The 21,436-nt window shown below is 43.0% G+C and overlaps 1 protein-coding gene across 7 annotated transcripts in view; it reads right to left on the reverse strand.

Moving 5' to 3' along the window:
• The window catches only part of CUNH2orf76 (chromosome unknown C2orf76 homolog), a 100,401-nt gene that overhangs the window by 24,335 nt on the left and 54,630 nt on the right, over positions 1–21,436 (reverse strand). The window contains exon 7 of one of the 7 annotated variants that reach the window (XM_017891947.1): positions 19,529–19,569. The exons of the other annotated variants lie outside the window; for them this stretch is intronic. Within the exon in view, the coding sequence (XP_017747436.1) occupies positions 19,544–19,569 (26 nt within the window). The 3' untranslated portion in view covers positions 19,529–19,543. Of the gene's footprint in view, positions 1–19,528; positions 19,570–21,436 lie in introns of those variants that run through there. 7 annotated transcript variants of the gene reach the window in all.

The following is a 21,436-nucleotide window of genomic DNA, read 5'->3' on the forward strand; positions in this document are numbered from 1 at the left end:
CTGGCAGGGCAAGCACTTGATAAATGTTGGCTGTTTTATGCCTGGCTCAGTCTCGCTTCTGATGGCTTGCCCTGCAGAGCTTGCTGGACCTTGCTGGAAAAATACTTGAAATTCTGAAATATGGCTTTTGTCACATACGCAACATCTACACAATAGAAGTGACCACCAGCCAGAAACCAAGCAACTATCACACCCCAGTCCCCACCAGCTCACCATCACGTTTCCATGTACACACATGCGCACCACCCAAGACGCTCTCCCACAACCCCATCACAACGGCCTCTGCCCTCAAGTATACAACTTTGGAGGTTATTTGAAAGGCGAGCAATTAACATGCTTTTTTAAATAAGACATCGCATGTACATTTTTAAGATGGGAAGTCTCTGTTTTTGTTGAGAACAACAAAGGACAATATGGCATGGAACATCTGTGAAGGAGACGTGATGTTTATTCAAAGACGTTGAGGCTCTTTCTTGATTTCTTGAGTTTCTTTTCATGGAAGAAGTTTTAACTGACATGAAGTTCTGGTTATGAAGGAAATTCCAGAAGACAACACACCTTCTCTCCTTACTCCCGAAGGAAGAGGTTAGATTTAGACACAACTGTGTGTGTTTTAAATAAAACGGCGGTGTTCTTACTTAAATTCCAATTTCTTCTAATATTAGAGTTGGTCTTCAGTTAGTTAGTTGTGTTGGGAGAGTGATTTGGACCATATACATTACCCTCATATATTCAAAAACGAAGGCCCGAATTTACCTATGGTGACAGAAATCACAGCGGTGGTGGGTGATGACAGAGGGGCAGAGAGGGAACTGTAATGGCAGAAAGGAGGTTTTGGGGGCAGTGGGCATGTTCTGTATCTTGACACAGATGTGGGTCGTACACTTGTCAAAACCCAAAGAACTGCATGTCTAAGATCTTTGCATTTCACCATCTGTAAATTATCCTTCAATTTTAAAAAAGAAAGGGGAGAGCAAGCAAGCAGATTTCCAAAGTTAAACATGAGAGGCTGATCTATTCACTTACATCATCTCCTCTGAAAACCCCAATAAGATGGGAGTAGGGAGATAATACAAACATAAACCCATGAAGACAAAGAGACCCAGAGAGTAGACATTGAGGACAAGAGAGTTGATCCAAGTTTTGAAGGTGAGAAGTGGACGGAGGGGTGGAACTGTCGGAGTAGAGAAAGCTCCAACCCCAACACTGGCAGAAAGCACCATCCACCAGAAGCTGGACGCTCACCCTCAGAACCTGGGAGCTGCAGGCCTTGCTCGGGCCAGAGACTGGAGAGGGGGCCCTCACCTACTTAGGGTCAGCTCTTCCCCTCTGAGGAAAAGTCACCTCCCCAGAACCAGACACCTGGCAATGGTAAAACCCACAAGCTCCGTCCCCTCAGCCTTGGTGAGTCACTCCAACCCCCAGCCTCCTCTCCCTCCTTTATACCTCAAGCCTTCTAGCAAAATTTCCCTGACTCTCAAAGGCTTTCAGGGAAGACTGAAATAATCCATCTTCAAGCTGTTCTGCTTTCAAGTGTACAAGCAACCTTGGGCCAAGACACTGAAAAACCCAACACACTGGAAGGAGAGGAAGAGGGAATACAGAGAGAATTGCTGGCTCTAGAAACTACTCTGTCCTTTTGACCTGGAGCCCAAGGAACGCCAGTTACCAGGACCTTTGCAGGCAGGTCCCAACACACTTCTAGCCAACACAGGGGCCTTGACGCTGCAGAATGTGCACTAGGTCAGGGGGTCTCACACAGTCAGGTGTGGACTGTAGTCCGCCTCAAATCAGCCTTCTTAGAATTCTACTCTCCTGTGGTTTAGCTTCTGTGTTCCATCTTGCACTTAACCAAGTCTCCTTGACATCTTAGTCTGGAAGCGTCTACCAGCTGTGGTGTCTGCATTAAAGCGCAGGGCGGCCGGGTGCAGTGGCTCACGCCTGTAATCCCAGTACTTTGGGAGGCCGACACGGGCAGATCACGAGGTCAAGTGATTGAGACCATCCTGGCTAACATGGTGAAAACCCATCTCTACTAAAAATACAAAAACTAGCCGGGCATGGTGGCATGCGCCTATAGCCCCAGCTACTCAGGAGGCTGAGGCAGGAGAATCACTTGAACCCAGGAGGCAGAGGTTGCAGTGAGCCGAGATCGTGCCACTGCACTCCAGCCTGGCAACAGAATGAGACTCCGTCTCAAAAAAAAAAAAAAACAGCGCAGGGTGGCTTTGACAGGACTGGGGACTGGAATTAGACACCAAGGGGGTTCACAGAGCTATAAGGAGCCCCTGTCACTTCAGACCTTGTCTCAGGCCCCACTCACAGCCCAACTCAGCCCTCTGCCGGTAATAGTTCTCTGCTGTCGCCTCACCCAGCTAAGCCAGGAAGAGAGCCCACAGAGGCACAGTTCTGCACCAGGGCAGACTGGTTTTTATTCTGTCTGCTGCCTTAAAGTGAGATTTCTTATTTTTTAAAATAACCTAGAAACAAATGCAGGGTTTTGTACACTACCCAAAGAGTTACTGGCATTGCCTAATCATGTGTGAGAACATTCAGTCTTCGGAAGGGAAGCGGGACATCCCCTCTGCAAAGTAATTCCTGTGTCCCTGCCCCTGCCTGGGGTCACCCTTTGACCCCAAAGCTCTAGGCACTGCTTCCAGGCTCACACATGCACAAGCTAAAGGACAGCTTCCAAGCCCCTCCACCAAGCAGAAGAGAGTCTCCCTGCAATTGGTTTGGGAAGGAATTTTTTTTTTTTTTTTTTTTTTTTTTTTTGAGACGGAGTTCTGGCTCTGCTCGCCCAGGCTGGGAGTGCAGTGGCCCGGTTCTCAGCCTCACTGCCAAGCTTTCCGGCCTCCCAGTTTACTCCATCTTCTCCTGCCTCCGGCCCTCCCGAGTGCTGGGACTACAGGCGCCCGCCTCGGTCGGGCTCCGGCTAGTTTTTTGTATTCTTTAGTAGAGACGGCTGGGTTTCACCGTATTAGCCTAGGGTGGTCTCGCATCTCCTGACCTTGTGATCCGCCCGTCTCGGCTCCCAAAGTGCTGGGATTACAGGCTGAGCCACCGCCGGCCCGGCCTGGGGAAGGAATTTTTTAAGCACCTCACCTGGGCCAAACGGAGGGAGGGCTGCCTATCAATTGCTTGTGGTAGGCAAGCTTTTTATTAACAAAGGAGCTATATAGAAACCGGCTCAGCCACCTTTCAACCCTCAGCTCTTAAGGAATCCTCACAAATAAACAGAAGACATTTTCCAAAGCATTGACACATACCGGTCTTCTTTTTTAGAATTGGGCCCATCATCAAATAAGCTGGGTATAAAAGAAAAAGGAAGGAAATAAGACTACCAGAGGTAAAACGACTAAAGTTAGGTATTCGCTTTGAAATAATTAAGTATTTACTTTTAAAATACAAATTTTAGGTCGGGAGCGGTGGCTCACGCCCTGGTCAATCCAGCTACTCGCGGAGGCTGAGACAGTGGAGAATCGCCTTGAATCTGCGGGAGGCGGAGGTTGCTGGGGTGAGCCGAGATCGAGCCACTGCACTCCAGCCTGGGTGACACTCCCGGGCCTCAAAAAAAAAATAGGCGGTGCCGGGTGGCTCAAGCCTGTAATCCCAAGCACTTTGGGTGAGGCCGCAGGGACGGCGCGATCAATCGAGCGCTCAGGAGATCGAAACCATCCTGCTAACACGGCTGCAAACCCCGTCTCTACTAAAAAATACAAAAAACTTAGCCGGCGAGGGACCGCAGTCGCTGTACGGACACGCGTTCGGGTGGCGCGCGCCTGTTAGTCCCAAGCCTTACTCGCCCTGGAGGCTGAGGCAGGAGAATGCGGTGAACCCGGAGGGCGGAGCTGCCAGTGAGCTGAGATCCGGCCACTGCACTCCAGCCGGGAGACAGGAGCGAGACTCCGCCTCAAAAAAATAAATAAATAATAATAATAATAATAATAAACAAAATTTTGGGCGGTAGCAATTGCATGATCGCTTTTGAGCACTAGCACAACATGCCACCCCACGTACAAGCTGATGGTTTTGACTTTCAGCTATCAGACGCCAAGGCTGACTTACAGGGGAACAAACCTACTGCACACAGTCCTTAATAAATGACTGACGTTGGCTCGGCTTCATCAGTTCTCAGGCCCAGACAGACTCTGCTGCCACCTGGTGGCTGAGGGTAGGCAAAGGCGGACAAGTGCAGAGCCACTCCACCTGACCTGCAGCCTGGACTTCTCTGGGTAATGAGGATGTGCTGAAATGGCGGGAAAGGTGACACATCAGAGGAGGAGCTGCTAGGCAAGACGTAAAGATGAACGGCTGCGCATTAATCGGCTGGTGCCTGGCAGGTATCTAGAATATTCAAACTACAAAACCGGCCTTAGCAAGATTTTTCTTCCCAGAGATTAGATTTCCTTGGACAACCTGTGTATCCATTCATTCTACCAACCCACTCCACCCCATCCCACTTGAAGCAAGTTACAGCCAGAGAATAGTGAAAGGGACAGCTTTATTCTTACAGAAAGGACATTTAAATTGCCAGCTGTTGTTAATGAGCCCGTTAGTCCTAATTGGGGAAAATTCCAACCAGAAGAAAGGGGACATGTCAAGGAAACATGTGACAGGTAATGTGCTCAGGGCTAGATGAATCCAAGGCCAAGACACCTCGGGAAATAAAATGGGAACAGAAGGGTTCTTGGAAAATGAAAAATGGGTCCTTCCCTGGGTCCAAGAACACTGCTAGGCAGTGTGGCTGGAGCTGGCAGGTGGAGGGGGCGAACTGGCGGCAGCCAGACACCCCTGCCTTGTAAGAAGAGGCCTGGCTCCACTGCGCAGTGCTCATAGGGGACAACCTCCTATTCAGTGTCTAAATGTTCACCCTGCGTGATGGGATTAATCGTATTTCTTTGTAAAATAGCAGTGTAACAGAAATTATTCCCCAAAACAGAATACGTTTAGGCAGCACCAAGCTAGGTCACCTTAACAAAGCCACAGAGAAATTCTGGAAGGTCAGTGTTATCATCCCCACTTAAGAGAGTCAGAAACTGAGACCTGGAGAGGCCCAGCAGCTCACCCAAGGTCACACCTCCAAGCTAGCGACAATGCCTTTGTTCTTCCAACCCCGGGCTGCCTGTGTCAACCCTGAGCTCTCTCCTCCCACTCACGCTTGCCTAAAGCACACAGAGAGACCAATAATTCCAATATATGCAAAAGTGCACCACTTGCCTTTTCCAATTTGTATAATTTTAAATGTCACCACAAGTTCACTTCTAGGTCACTTTTACAACAAGCAACTTTGCTTTAAGGCAAGTGGGGAAAAAAAAATTCTGCCTTCATTTGTACTGTTGTACAATCCATTGTTCAGTTTTCTACTCAGTTTTCCAGGGAACAGTTCAAACAGAAACAAATGACAATCTAGGACACTTATCTTGCCTATTGTGACTAACCACCACAGCATTTGAGGTTTTTTGTTGTTTTTTTTTCCAGCTGGTAAAAAAGCCCTCACAGGAGGCTCAGGACCGCCTCCGGGCATACGCGGAGCCACGCAGCAGAAAAGAACTGTCAGCCGCATGATAATGCCAGTGCAGCAGTGACCGGAGTCAGATCCACAAAAACAAACTAACTTTCAACACAGGTTTTCATCTCATTTCCTCAACTCCATTTGAAACACATATGCACTCAGGACTGCTGACCAATTATTCCAGATCTCAGTCTATACCACTTTACACATCTAGATGACTCATTTCAACTAAAGAAACTCCTAGAGAGTGTATTCAATCTACACAGATCTATTAAAACATTGCTATGAGATGAGCTTCAACAATCTGTAAAGTTTTTCTTTAACATTCAAATACAATCTTAGGCCAGGCGCGGTGGCTCATGCCTGTAATCCCAGCACTTTGGGAGGTCAAGGCAGGCGGATCACCTGAAGTCAGGAGTTTGAGACCAGCCTGGCCAACATAGTGAAAGTCCGCCTCTACTAAAAATACAAAAATTAGCTGGTCATGGTTGCACGCGCCTGTAGTCCCAGCTACTCAGGAGGCTGAGGCAGAAGAATCGCTTGAACCCGGGAGGCGGAGGTTACAGTGAGCCAAGATTGTGCCACTGATCTCCAGCCTGGACAACATAGTGAGAATCTGTCTGAAAACAAAACAAACAAAAAACAAATACAATTTTAAAGTCTTTCACTCATCCCAGAAACATCCATGCTGGCCTATGAAGTGCCAGCCACTGTTCTATACATTGGAGACATTCTAATAGCAGAAGGCAGAAAAGGATTTTTTAAAAAGTAAAACAGTTAGACAAATGAGTTTTGCAAGGGCAAGCATTTGCTATTTTGTATAGGATAAGCAGAGAAGGCCTCTTTGATGGCATTTGAGCAGAGACATCTGACAGAAGGGGAGAAAACCATGCAAATAAATGTAGAAAAGTCATTGCAAGCAGAGGGAAGAGCAAGTGCAAAGGCCCTGGGGCATGTGTATGTTTACCAGCTGGCCCTGGGGCATGCATGTATTTGGGGTGCACTACGAAGAGGACCAAGGCCAGGGTTCTTTCTCTGAGTAAGGGTTTTGAGCTGAGGCATGACAGGATCTGACTCACCTTCTAGAAAAATCGCTGTGATGGCTGGGTACAGCATTGCAGTGGGGCAGAAATGAAAACAGGAAGAACTGTAGTGGGGTAGGAGTGACAGCAAGAAGCCCATTTAGAAGGAAGGTGACTGCAATAGTCCAGGTAAGAATGGTGGTGCCTTGGATCCAGTGGTAGTAGTGAAACGGGTGAGAGAAGCCTGGGCCCTGGATATACTCTGAAAGTGGAGCAGACAGAACTGGCTGATGGCCTGGTTGTGGGGTTAAAGAAAAAAGAGATCTATCTCCAAGGTTTCTGACCTGAACAAATGGAGGACCAGAGGTCATGTCCTTCAGTGGAGAAGATTGAGCATGGTCCAGCCTCAGGGAGAAAGCACAGAGGCTCGGCTGGGGTGTGTTAACATCTGAGGCATCTATCAGAGGACACCTATCAGCTACCTCACCAGGGATGGGGAGCACCCAGCGGGGACTCCAGCAGGGAGCTGCGCTGTGGACTGAGATCCAGAGTCTGCAACATTTAGTTGTTATTTAAAGCTGGGAGCACGCATGAGGTCATCTAGGGAGAAGATATAATTAGAGAAGGCAGAGGACTGAGCCCTGGGGCCTTCCACATTGCAAAGGTTAAGGGATGAGGAAGAACCAGCAAACGCGATAGGGAGGAGTGACCAGTGAAGCTAAGCAAAGCAAGTGTGGGCAAGAAGGGTGTCGGTTGGTTCTGTGTGTCCAAAGATGCTGACAGGTGAAGCAATTCCAAGACAGAGAATCCTGTTCCTGTAACAACAGGAAACTTTGGTGACCTTGCAAGAGCTGTCCCAGCAGAGAGCTGGACGGAAGCCCTCATGGAGGAAAGAGGGTGTGGAGAACTTGGTTCAGGAATCCGGCTGTGAAGGGAAGATGTGGTGGCTCTTGTGGTAGGGTTTGACGGGAGAGCTGTCCCTATGCTGGTGGGGTGCAGAACTTGATGGTGTGGAAGAGGGAGGACAAGGCTGAAGTGTGCTCGTCAGTGTTCCAGAGGAGGGGGGCCCGGGCACGAGGGAGGACAGACAGCACTACTCGCTCGCCTACCCACACAGGAAGGCAGGTGGGGGACATGGCCGAGAGCAGGAGCATATGGTCTAGGATAGCCAGAAGTGAGGACAGCAGCTGGGAGTGAGAGGAGGGGTCTCAGGGTTGAGGGCCTAAAGGAACCTGGAGAGCAAGGGGAACTGCAGGGCAGCGTGAGGACCTGACTGTGGCTTAGCAGCCATGACCGAGAGTGTGGCCATGACCGAGAGTGTGGCCACAGCACTTGCCCTCTACCCCACCACATGCAGTGCAGCGGTTCGGGTGCGGCTGGAGAAGGTGGAGCATGGCAGGGTTAGGCCTGGGGCCAGAGGGGTCAGGGCAGCAAGGGTCTAGGCAGAGATTGATGAGAAGGTGCAGAGGATCTCAAGTCGGGGGTGGGACAGTGAGAAGACAGCAGGATCAATGAAGTGTACTTCAGGTGGGGGTTGAAGAGCCTTGGAGGGGGCACCAGATGCAAAGAAATGGAAAGACAGGAGAGAATGGTCAGAGAACGGGAGGTGGATATTGAGATGGCGTTGTGGACTAGGGTGCAGTTATTAATGACTACGGCAAAGGTGTGCCTCTAGGAGTAGGTGGCTGAGAGAGAGATGACAAGAAGGTTGCAGTGAGTTCTTCAACGACCTAAGAGGCCCTAGGGTACAGGAAGGCTAATCTACGTCTATCCTGAACTACGAGAGACAGCAGCGGTGAGCCAGGAGCTATAATCATCAGGTAATAAGGGAGAGTGGCACAGGGCCTGCAGGTGTCTGCAACAAGGTTGGGGTATGGCGATAATGTGTAGTACGATGGCATAAGGCTCAAGGTCACAGGACAGAGGGAGGGGGAAGGGGCACTGATCAGGAAATTAAATGAGGTTGTTGTGCTTTGCTAAACAGAATTAACACTGAGAGGATTGAAGATGACAGCTCCCGATCTTACCGCTCTCATTCCCCACCAAGTCAGAGATGGAGGGGAAGAAGCCCTCGCCACCTTCCATCCTGGGGACTTGCCTTAGTCCTGTGAAAGAGTCACAGCCTTAAGAGTGCTCTGGTGGCTGCTTTGATTGACCAGATTTGATAGATCACAAGAATACCATTATGGACGACAGTTTTTTCCCTATGTATTGGATGTAATAGAAATGAAGTTAAAACCAAAAGCTTGAGTCTCTCAGGCAGCATCCCCAAAACAGTCTGCCCTTACTTATTTCGAAAGAATCACATGACTTCATCTGGGACCTGAAATGGATTTTCTCCATCTTAAAATCTTGCGGCCTGCGAATGACATTATTTACTGAACACTAAGCCGAAGTGGCAGCAGCACAGAATGGAGGAGGGTCACTGCTCCCTAACAAAGCACATGGTCGAGCAGAACAACACACATCCTGCATGTTTAAGTCATGACAACTATATGACCCTCTCGCTGACTAATGATCAAAAAACGAGCCTCCAAAGGCCATTATCAACACTCTTAGGCTCATATTCTAGCCCAAAATGCACACTTGGGGACGGGGAAAGTGGTCTCAGGTCTGATTCTTTGAATAAATATGTCTCCTTTGATGGAAAGAAATGACGATTACCGTGCCTTCCTCTTCCACTCCTATAAATGCTAGAAGTGCAGAGTGAAAGCTACAGAGTGGCCATGAGATGTGCGCTGTGGCTCCACGTGAGAGATGGGTTCTTTCCAGGCCTGCAGACAGCAAGGCCCACTGTCTTGATGGTGCAGTTCAAAATATTAACCTCGGACCAATTAAGTCAATTTTCCACTTCAATTACTTTTGCTACTCTGAGCAATGATGAGAGATTCTGAAAGTAAAATACGGTGAAACTGCCCAAAACCAATAATCAGAGCCCTTCTCCCAACACACATGCATGCATACATGTACACACGTGTACATGCACAGTGAGAAAAAGATGACAAGATTGCTGGACAACTTCTGTAGTGGGCAGAGGGGTCCAAGTACAGAACCTTGGACATTCAGGCCTTGGACACTTCAGACCTTGTCTCAGGCCCTACTCACAGCCCCAACTCAGCCCTCTGCTCTTTGACTTATCAGATTGTAGGCCTTGGGCAAGTGGCTTAATCTCTGAGGGTGAGGGTTCCTTGCTCTAAAATAAAGTTGTTGCTGCTGCACTCACTCTCACAATAAGCACCCAAAGACACGTAATGAGCACTCACTTCCTGCTAGGCTCTGTCCATAAGTGCCTTGTAGGCAATGTCCCACTTGATCACAAAACTCTACGAAGTGGCCCTTATTATCTCCTCCATCTCACAGATGGGGAAACCAGGACTCCTCGGAGCTCTATCACAGTCTACTGTGTGGATTAAATGAGATAATATAAAATACATACAGTGTCTGGCACATAGCGGTGATAAAAAAAAAAGACTTCTCAACCATATTTAAGAGAGTGATCACGCTCTGAAATGCACAAAATGACAAAGCTTTAAAATGCATACCTGTATGTTTAAATAACATATGTGCAAAAAGAAAAAAATAAAGGTCTGAAGGTATGCTCACCAAGCTACGCAAAGGAGTGACTTTGCAAGAACAGGATTTTTACTTTAACCTTCAAAATTTTGTTGTTGTTTGTTTTGAGACAAGGTCTGGCTCTATAGCCCAGGCTGGAGTGCAGTGGTGTGATCTCAGCTCACTGCCTCCTGGGTTAAAGTCACCCTCCCTCCTCAGCCTCCTAGGTAGCTAGGGCTACAGGCATGCACTACCATGCCCAGCTAATTTTTGTAGAGATGGGGTTTCACCATGTTGCCCAGGCTGGACTCCAACTCATGAGCTCAAGTGATCACTGACCTCAGCCTCCCAAAGTGCTGGGATTACAGGTGTAAGCCACCATGCCCAGACCAGAATTGGTTGTTTTAACAAGCAAATGTGACTTAAAACACATGAAAAGTATCAGAAACACTAAAAAAAAAATACACAGGAAAAATAACCTAGATGGAAATATGTCAAAATGTTCATGGCAATTGCCTGATGAATTTTTTCGGCTTCTTTTGATTTCTATACAGATTTTGGTTTTGTTTTTACTAATTCTTTTTTTATGAGACAGGGTCTCACTATGTTGCCCAGGCTGGTGTCAAACTCCTAGGCTCAAGCAATCCCCCCACCTCAGCCTCCTGAGTAGCTGAGACTATAGGCGGACATCGCCACACCTGGCTTGCTTTTAGTCATTCTTAACACAAACACACTCTCCTTACGAAATTGTGGCATACGCCTTTTGTGTTTTAAGAAGGCCTTCTCTACCCCAAGGTCACAAATATAATCCATTTTTCCTTCTAATAAACTCATCATCTTGTTTTTCGTGTTTGTTATTTAATCCATCTGAAATTTTTGTGAATGGTATGAAGTAGGGCCCTTAACTGTTTTTTTAAATACCTGACCATGTACTAAATAATCTTTCTTTTCCTCATAATTACAAATACTGCCTTTATTAGCTATTGTTTCCATGTAAATTTTATGCTTCTATATTCTTTTGCATTCATCATTTTATCTAGTTCTGTATCATTACCAACCTGTTTTGATCACTGAATATATTTTGACATTTGGTAGGTAACCACCCATTCTTCTAGCCTACCTTTTGTTTTTCCAAGTTGATCTTGGCTATTCTTGCATATTTTTCTTCCAAATGAATTTAAAACCAATTTGTCAAGTTCCATGATAAATCCTTTGGGATTTTGATTGAGATTGCATTTACTTATGGAATAGGTAGGTATCTTCCATCTATAAACATGTAATCTCTCTCTATTTAGGTCTTTTATACTCATCTAATAACACTATTTTATAGCTTTTATGAACAATACATTTTAGGTTCAGCACTGAAGTCTTAGTTCAAAAAACTTAATTCTCTTGCAATCATATTGTCTACAAATGAATGTTTTGCCTACTACTTTCCAATATCTGAGAATCATTACTTTTCCTACAGTACTGGCTACAGTAAGACTTGCAGAAATATACTGAATAGTACTGGCAACAGTGTTCATTCTTGTCTAATTCATATTTTTTGTGCTGGAGTGCAGTGGTGCAATCACAGCTCACTGTAGCCTTGACCTCCTGACCCAAGGGATCCTCCCACCTCCACCTCCCAAGTAACTGGAACTACAGGCGCAAGTTACCACACCGGCTAATTTTTCGTTTTTGTTTTTTTGTAGAGATGGGGTTTCATCCTCTTGCCCAGGCTGGTCTCGAACCTCTGAGCTCAAGCAATCTGCCCGCTTCAGCCTCCCCAAGTGCTGAGATTACAGGCCTGAGCCACTGCACCCAGCCGCAGCCTCTTATTCATATCTAACAGATTTGCTGAAACACTTCTCCATTAAGTAGGTTTCCTATGAGCACCCTTCATCAAGTTAAGGGTATTTCTTTCCCTTGCTAACTTTTATATATGCATGAGCAAGAATATCATCAAATGCCTTTTGGCACCTATTGAGATAAACATAATTTTTTTCTCCTTTATAGATTTTGAAAATTATATATTGAATCAATCTTCCATTCCTGGTAAAAGTCCTTTTAGTCACAATATATTTGTAGTTATTGTAAATACAACAGAAATGTCTTTTCTCACATAGTTCTGGAGGCTACAAGTCTGAAATCCAGATGTCAGCAGGGCCCTGCTCGCTCTGCAGGCTTTAGGAAACAATCCTTCTTTGCCTCTTTCTGGTGGTTGCTGTCTATAGGTTTATTTCTGATTTTTATTCCTTGTTTATAAGTGAAAATAGCCTATATGTACCTTTTATAAGAAAAACACACATCAAAAAAGGTACTATATATACATATTTTACATTATCTACTTAAAATGCACAGGTAAAGATATGCTTAATTTTATATTTTAAAAAAGCCTGGTATGCAAATTGAATGTGTGCAAAGCAAACAAATGGAATATGTTTTAGCCTCTACTTATTGAAATCCCTATTTGGGTTACTGCTACCATCATTAATCCAGCCACTCAACTCCAGCCAAGAATCACTGAAGCCTCCATTCCTCCTTCCCCACACTATCCCCGTCCAGGCATTCACCAGGTCCCAAACATTCTAAGGTCATTCTACCTCAGGTCTCCACTGGGAGGCTGCAGTATGGAATGGGGGAAGTCAGAATTTTAAGACAGACTTGGTTCCAATTCCATTGCACATTGCTGCATTCTCTTGAGCAAATAACTTTACCTCTCTGGGCCCCAGTGTCTTCATCTATAAATATACATGCTACCATTGAAGAATTGTGGTAAATGTCAAACGAGATAACATATGTAAATTAACTACCACGTCCTATTTGCCACGGAATGCATGATACATCATATTTGCCACAGAATGCATGATCAAATGGTAACACCAAGAACCTCCCCACTCCTCCTCTTCCCCTCTGTCCCTGCCCTGAGCCAGGCCTTCCAAACGTCACCTGCTCAATGATGTCTTCGAGTCTTTCCGCCATCTGGACATTGCTGACAAAGCTCACTTGCTAAAATACAAATGGAATCAAATACCTGTTTAAATCATGCTACTGGCTCCCATCTACCTACTAGACACAGTTCCAACTCCTTAGCATGACTTGTAAGGCCTACCTCAACCTACCTTTCTGGCTTTATCTTCCTCTACTCTGTTCCATGTACTTTGCCCTCCTGTACAGATGCTCCTCAACTTACAATGGGGTTAGTCCCAATAAACTCATCGTTGGTTGAAAATATAAGTGAAAAATGTATTTAATACACCTAACCTACCAAACATGGCAGCTTAGTTTAATCTACCTTACATATGCTCAGAACATTTACATTAGACTACAGTTGGGCAAAATCATCTATCACAAAGCCTATTTTATTGTAAAGTATTAAATATTTCATGTAATTTATTGAATACTGCACTGAAAGTGGAAAACATAATGGCTGTATGGGTACTCAGTGTGCAGTTTCTACTGAATGCCTATTGCTTTTGTACCACTGTTAGGTCTAAACATTATTAAGTTGCACCACCTATAAAAGTCAGGGACACTACAATTTGTGCTTTCTCCTGAAACCTCAAGCTCTTTCACAGTGCTTTGCCTTTGTGTATGCTACTCCCTCTTCCAGTAAGCCCTTCCCTTCTTTTCTTCTAAGCAAAAATTCCTATTCAATCTTCTAAGACACAGCTCAACTGGTACTTCTAAAACAAAGAAACAAACAAACAAACAAACAACAACAAAAACCACAGAACTAATTTCTGTCAACAAGGCTCTGATGGCAGCTTTTTCTGATATTCTTAAAATCGTTTGATTGTACTATGTCTTTCTCCATTTACTGAGGCAAAAACTGGGTCTTATTTTCTTCTTTATTAACTCCCCCAAAAGCTATGTCATCTGTGTATTCAACACTTTGCTCCCGAATGAAATAATGAATAAAATAAATAGAATTTCTGTTTTAAAGAAGACCCTATTAACTTTTTCAACAAAGCAAAGCATCTTCTAATCATGTTAATCAGACTTTCAAAGTTTATTTTTAAAAAATAATAGGTTTTCTTAAGTTAGACGTGGCCATAATGAAACCAATTTGCCCTCCTGGCAACTCTGAGGACTCAGGGAGCAATGGTAGAGCTGCCTAAGTTCTCTAGGACTCAAGGAGCAATGGCAGAGCCAGCTAAGCCCTCCAGCACTCAGGGAGCAATGGCAAGGCTGTCTAAGCCCTCCAGGACTCAGGGAGCAATGGCAGAGCTAGCTAAGCTCTCCAGGAGTTCTGATTAAATGCAGGCTGACTGAAAGGTCTCTGAAATAATAACTCCTCACGTGCTGGTGGTCAGCCATGATCAGGAACCACAAGTATTATATTATTTAGAAGGAATGTATCTTCCAGGACATAGACTTGTTCTCAATGAACAATTTTCTTCCAGAAGTGCAAGCATCCTGCTACTTCCTCTCTCTAAATAAATGAGTTTGGTTCTATGACAGTTTGCTCCTGAAGATGGAAAATACAGCTCAAGAAAGAAAAGAAAAAAAAAAAAATCAGCAACATTACTTGTATAGCTGCGATACTTTAAAAAAAAAAGTAACCTTCCTGCATCATAAAACCTCCCTAAAATATACACAATTCAGTTGCACATATGGTGGTATGTATCACACACCCTGAGCTAAAAGGTAGCCATGAGGGTCAAGAAATTCAGAATTTCTGGTAGCCACAGACAGTAACAGTTGCTCTAATTAGAAACTACAGAAAAAATATAAAATAAACAGTATGATCTTAGTCTTGCAATCTTTTTAAGGAACTCAACATGCAAGTCACCCAAATAATTCCTAATTTCAGAAAATAAATTATAATTTAAGAATCAATATTCCACGATAATTTTAATAACAATTTATTTCCCTTTAAAAAAATCAAATGTTTTTCTCATAATTATATTATTTTACAACAACAAGAGAAAAAGAGGGGAAGAAAGAAAGACCTGAAGAGAAAGAAATGCACCAGATTTTAGCTCAAGAGTAGATGCCGTGGGAATAATTTTTTAAGATTGTTGTCAGTTTCAAAAAAAAAAAAAAAAAAAAAAAAAAAAAAACTCAGCAGTGGGAATAAAAAGCTTAATACAAGGGTATGCAAAAAGGAAGCGCCTCCAAGATGTTTTCACCAGGATGAAATGGGATTAGCATTTGTAGTTCATAATCTTCTTCACAGGAAGAATGCAATTTCAGTTTCAACTGGGCTGCAAAAAAAAACAGAAAATAGAAAACAAGGTTCAATGTAAAATCTAAATTTTAAACAATCTATAAATCCATTAGACTTTGATTCGGGTATTTTAGAATAGCTTCAGATGCCTTTAAAGCTGAAAAAGATGATTATTTGTTGGTTGACAATGAATTTACCCCCCCAAATCAACAGGGAAGTTTCAGGTGAAGTTTTAAGAATTGAAAACTCAAATGATTTAAAAGTAAAAAAAAAAAAAAAAAAAAACCCAAAATTGAAATCAAGAGTCAATGCAAGAATCTGGTTTTCAGGAAATCATAAAATTGCTCATTTGTAGTACTCTTTACAGTGCTAGGAAATAAAAAACCTTGATTTTTTTCTCAAATATGCTACTCAGGTACTGAAGGAAGGGGAGGGAAAACTCTTTTTCCCCCCTGAAATTAGCCTGTAGGTATAATAATTTAATACTTAGAGGATCAGTAGAATATTTTACAGATCACTTTACATTCTCCCTCATGACCCATCAAAATATGTGTCTGAAGAAGTTAATTTTTTGCCCTGCTTATGATTAATTCATGCGGCTTCAACAATATGCAAAGTGAAAGACACAAATTGGCTGCTACCTCAATACCTTCAAATACCTCTAATTATTCACAGGGGAGATGGCACCGCTAAAGGACCCATGAAGGTTCAGAGCAGTCACAATTCTTTCAACCTAGCAGGTCAAGGACTGCGTCTTCTAAAACAGTAAGTCAGCAACATTATTAATTCAGGCTAGAGACAAATCTGATGGAAAGCCTTCCAATTATTAAACATGCAATTCTTTAAGGTGTTGTGCCAACAAGTTCCACATTCGTTTTTTAAATTAAACCAGAAATTAATACAGTCTGCTTGGCTTTTACAGAAAGAGCAAACGGGCCTTCAGAAATCTCCACAAGAAAACAGTCAAGATTATTCGTAACGAATACTGAGTACTCAATTAACATACTCTCTAAAAACAGACAAGTAAAACTCTCCAAGTCAAATAAATAGGATAATAAAAAAGGGTGCCAAGGATTACCACTGGTCTCTTAGTTTACAGCTCTCATCTCATCATTAGACTTTGTCAAAAAACAATGAAATTAATGAGATTAGCATGCCATTTCATTAAAAATGTTTTTGCTGTTTTCAAGAATATCAGATTTAACGTTTGTTAATCATAAGCTACCCATGCTCATTACAGAAAATAAACAAGTGTCAAAAGAAGAAAATAAAGCCAGCCATAGTCACAGATCCTCATTCCAGTCCTTACTATATCTTCAAGATTAAATTTAATCTGAGGAGATGAAAATCAGATTGCAGCCTCGCATGACAAGCAGCCTGTGGGGGATACAGCAGAGAGAAACTGGAGATCAATAAGGAGGGGCTGTAAAAAGATGCACCCTGTGCAAACAGTAAGTTAAGGTACAGTTAAATTTTACAAGAAAGTGGCATCTAAAAGAATAGGTAAAAAGACTCCACACTTGGAATCAGTGGGAAAAGAAAATCAAGAAAGGGAGCTTCAAAACTTCAATATTCAAAGATATTTGGAAATCTATCCTTTATACAAAAAGCTCCTGGGGTTTCCTTTTTTGAAGGGAAGCATGCCCAGAGGTAGACTTATATAATTTGCAAGTGATTCTAATCAACCTTCTAATGGAAAATGAGCAAAAGACACCCTGTTCTTAATAATCACAGAGCAAGGTTTTATCTGTGATGTGCTATTTACATACAGAACTTTACACAGTGCTTTGCCCACACAGCACTTTGCTCAATCCACACTAACTGTAATTACAATTTTCACTTACTGCAGTTGACATTTATCTGAACCCCTTCTGAGAAACTAATATGTTGTGTGGCTCTTCAGCAATAGCAGGTTCAGAGAAGCTGATGGAAAGCAAGGACTAAGCAGTTCTGTTTTGACACATCAGTTCTCCTGGGTCCAGTTAACTTAAACATCAATGCATTATTTACATAGGGCATTTATGCTAGCTCTCACAATGTAGACTCCGAATGAGAATCTGCAGTGTAAAGATTTTATTTTCAGATGACTGTACTTTTTTTTTTTCAGGAAATCTAGGTAAACAAATGGGTTAAACTATAATACTTCAGGTTGATATAAAAATTTTTTCACCCTTAACAAATTGGAAAACACACAAATTAAAATTTACTCTGAATATTCAAAAGTAAAACATTAAATGGGTTTTAAATTTTAGTAATGTGGTCCTTAAGCAGAAGTAGAATATAATGTTTTCTTACATCTGTAAAACTCTGTGGAAAATGTTTGAGAGAATGATTTCAGGGACTTATACTGCAAATTCATTTGCCAATTTACGTGAAAACCAATTATAAATGATTTTTAAGACCTCTACATAATTACTCTTTCCACCATTATCCCTTAAATTCCTGCTTCCCAAATACTATTTAAAATGGCTCCTTTAAAACTGGCTGGGGATGAACCCTCCGAAAGTCTACCTAGTGCTGGTCCCCCAGGGCACCTGATTTTAAATTAAATGTGCTGCAGGCGGCAGTGCAGTCAGGTGCAGAGTGCCTTGGCATGGGAATCTGAAATGAATGTGCAATCTAAAATCCAATAAATACACTGCCACTTCATCCCTTCGTCTTACTATCAAATGAAACAGAGAACCCTCCAAATACATTTGTAGGATCATTTTAATACTGATGTTCAAGTTTAATGAAACAAACACAAGCCAGGGCTTTCAAACTTTGGATATAAAATTAATAATTTTATAATGCTTCCAGACAGACACACACAACTTTAAAAGGAACATAATGATAATGACTTTAAATGAAAGAATATAAGATCAATTTTAAGTGTAAAATCCCAAGAAAAATTAACTGCAATGTATTTAAACTCTTCAACTAATTTATCTCAATAAACTTATCATCAACAAGGATTTATCCATATGTTCTGAGTCCCTAGCCTTGTGCTAGTCAGCACTAACGTAATATGAGGCGCAGCCCCTGTTGTCTGGAAAAAGGAGCCTGAGACACGCACACTGACTTTGTGGTACAGAAAATCCACCATCAGGGAGGCTGCCTTGTGACAATAACCACAGACTGTTGACAAAAAAAATACATGAGGGGTGAGGCGTGGCTTCTGCGGCAATCTGAGACCCAAAGGACGAAGTTTCACCCTCTCCCCCACTTTAGGAGTATAGCCTATCCTCCCAAATGTCACAAAATCCTAATCTACAAATCATTCAAAGCTGTGCTCACAACTGAGTTATATTTCTAAGTTTTCACCACCAACAGAGGTCCCAAGTGCTCTGCCTTTTATTTCGTGGCTTGCTTCAAATATTGTTTTGGATCTGCTGGCAGAGAAGATTTCAACTACAGTTTGAAGAAAACAACTAGCCAAAAAAAAAAAAAAAAAAAAAAAAACCTCAGTCTTTGCTAGACTGGGTACATGCCTGTAATTTCCACCATGGTATGGGGAGGTAAAAAGGAAAGCACTCCACAGAGGTTCACTCTAAGTCTTGCTTCTGGAATCCCCCAGTTTCCTGAGTCCAACACCCACATTACCGAGTAACCAGACTATCACTGTTTCTATGTAAGAGTGAAAAATGACCACCATAACATACTGTCGAAGAAAGAAAACACGCATGACCTAAAATATCACTACCCAGAAAAAGAAAGGGAAGGGGACCCACACCTTAAGGATACACAAACATGATCCTGAAAGAACAGGGGGAGCCACAGAATCCCACAATATTAGCTGTACAGACAAGATCACCCAAAGGGGCGAGGCGTGAACGACAGGGATCTGGTTGGGGGCAGATGACAGAAGTGACATGCAAAATGAAAACAAACCACGAGGGAGTTTTGGAATTATTACAGGACCCGGCTTGCCGAGAATGCTTCCCTCAGATAAACACTTACAGTTTGGCCACTGTATCTTGTTTTAAAATGTTTCCAATGAAACACAACTGGCTTTGGAAGAGTTACCCAGTCACAATTTCTCTCTTAAACCAGACGAGATTCCAAAGACAACAGGAGTAGAATGTAGCAAAATGAAAGAGAGAAAATAACACTTCCAAAAAAAAAAAAAAGCTTACATGTAAATTTATTACTTAGGGGAATTAGTCCATAAAACTACAACTGCTGACAACAAGGTAAAAATAATCTTTAAATTATAAGTAACATTTCTAGGTAAAAGTCTCTTCTTGCTTCTACTGAGCAAAATCTTTTTTAAGTACGTATTTTCCGTACTGAGTCCACAAGCAAAAACTTCCACTGACGTCAGGTGTAGAATGTTCCATCGGGATCTACAGTGCAGAGAAAAAGCCAAAGGATGAACTAGAGAATTTCTCCGTGAGAAAAGAAATCTTCAAACATTTTTTTTCCCCCTAATTTCCCCACCTGCAGCCTTTCTTTTCTTTTCATGACTACTGCAGAAAAGTCCTAATGATAAATTTGTTACCCTGGCATTATTCCATGGCAACGGGCTGTGGTAGCAGAGTAACAGCTCTACAGCAAGATCAGGTGGTAAAAAGGGAGGCAGAGATGACTTCGAATTTTCTCTTAAACCTATTAAAATCTAATCAAACATGGCACTGAGAGAGGGAAAATTCCCTAGAAAAATCACATATTTCAGGCCAGGCGCAGTGACTCACGCCTGTAATCCCAGCACTTTGGGAGGCCGAGGCAGGCAGATCACTTGAGGTCAGGAGTTCAAGACCAGCCTGGCCAATATGGCAAAATCCCGTCTCCACTAAAAACGCAAAAATTAGACGGGCGTGGTGGTGCATGCCCATAATCCCAGCTACTCAAGAAGCTGAGGCAGGAGAATCACTTGAACCTGGGAGGCGGAGGTTGCAGTGAGCCGAGATTGCACCGGGCGACAGAGTGAGGTCTGTCTCACAAAAAAAAAAAAAAAAAAAAATCACACGTTTCAAGTATCATTTTCACAACTCAGTTCTCACTTAGAATTTTTTGTTGCTTTCCAGGTACCCTCATCTCCGTTCCCAGGTATAACCTCAGCTTGTCCCCAAGAGCACAGCAACACCACTCTAGATAACAAAGAGAAAATCGCTCCCTGCAGGGACCCAAATCACCCTGAGCCCAGGGTTGCTGGCTTGCTGGAGTTAGGAGGGCCGTTTGGAGTCCTCATACCACCCTGAAATGAGTGGAGAATCTGGGAAAAGAATCTGACTCTGATCCAGGACCAATAGCCTTAAAGTAAGAGGACAAAAAGAGGGATTTGCTTCTCACCTTTACAGATGGTTCATTACATAAGTCAGTTTGAAATTAGTCACAACAAGACCAACAACTCAGTATTTTAGTAAAGTCAAAACATTTGCCAACTGCCTTCTCCAGGAGAGTTTCCAGACAAAGCAGTTGTTCTTGAGGGCCTTTTACACACATCACTCCCAATGCCTTCAGTGTTTTACACAACCCTTATGACAACCTTCTAGAATAGGGTTCATTCTTCCTATTTTTACAGAAAACAAAATAAGAGTTTCAGAGAGGATAAGTGGCTTACAGAGGGCCAGAAAGCAAGCAAAACGCACAGCCTTCATTCTAACTGACTTTCCCCAACTTCATGGGTTTACACTTAAAAAAAAAAAATGGTCCTTTAATTACAAGGAATACATGTAAACTGTAGAAAATTTTTTAAATCACCATAAAAACAATTAGATAATACAGAAAAGAAAGGAGACTATCAATTACCGGCAATGCCACCACCTCAAGAAACCATTTCTATAATTTTGGCATATGATCTTTTCTCCATATACACATAAACAATAATCTTACATGTATATTTTAAACACTTTAAAACAATAATGGGGTCGGGCACAGTGGCTCACACCTGTAATCCCAGCACTTTGGGAGGCCGAGGCAAGTGGATCACCTGAGGTCAGGAGTTCGAGACCAGCCTGGCCAATATGGCGAAACCCCGTCTCTACTAAAAAATACAAAAATTAGCTGGGCGTGGTGGTACACACCTGTAATCCCAGCTACTCAGGAGGCTGAGGCAGGCGAATTGCTTGAATTGCTTGAACCCAGGAGGTGGAGGCTGCAGTGAGTCAAGATTGTGCCACTGCACTCCAGCCTGATCTCAAAACAAAACAAAACAAAACAAAACCCAACCATAATGGTATCACACAGCATGTTCTATTTCTATTCAATAAA

This window comes from Rhinopithecus bieti, unplaced genomic scaffold, assembly GCF_001698545.2.
Source record: "Rhinopithecus bieti isolate Rb0 unplaced genomic scaffold, ASM169854v2 scaffold_19969, whole genome shotgun sequence".
NCBI classification, from domain to species: Eukaryota; Metazoa; Chordata; class Mammalia; order Primates; family Cercopithecidae; genus Rhinopithecus; species Rhinopithecus bieti.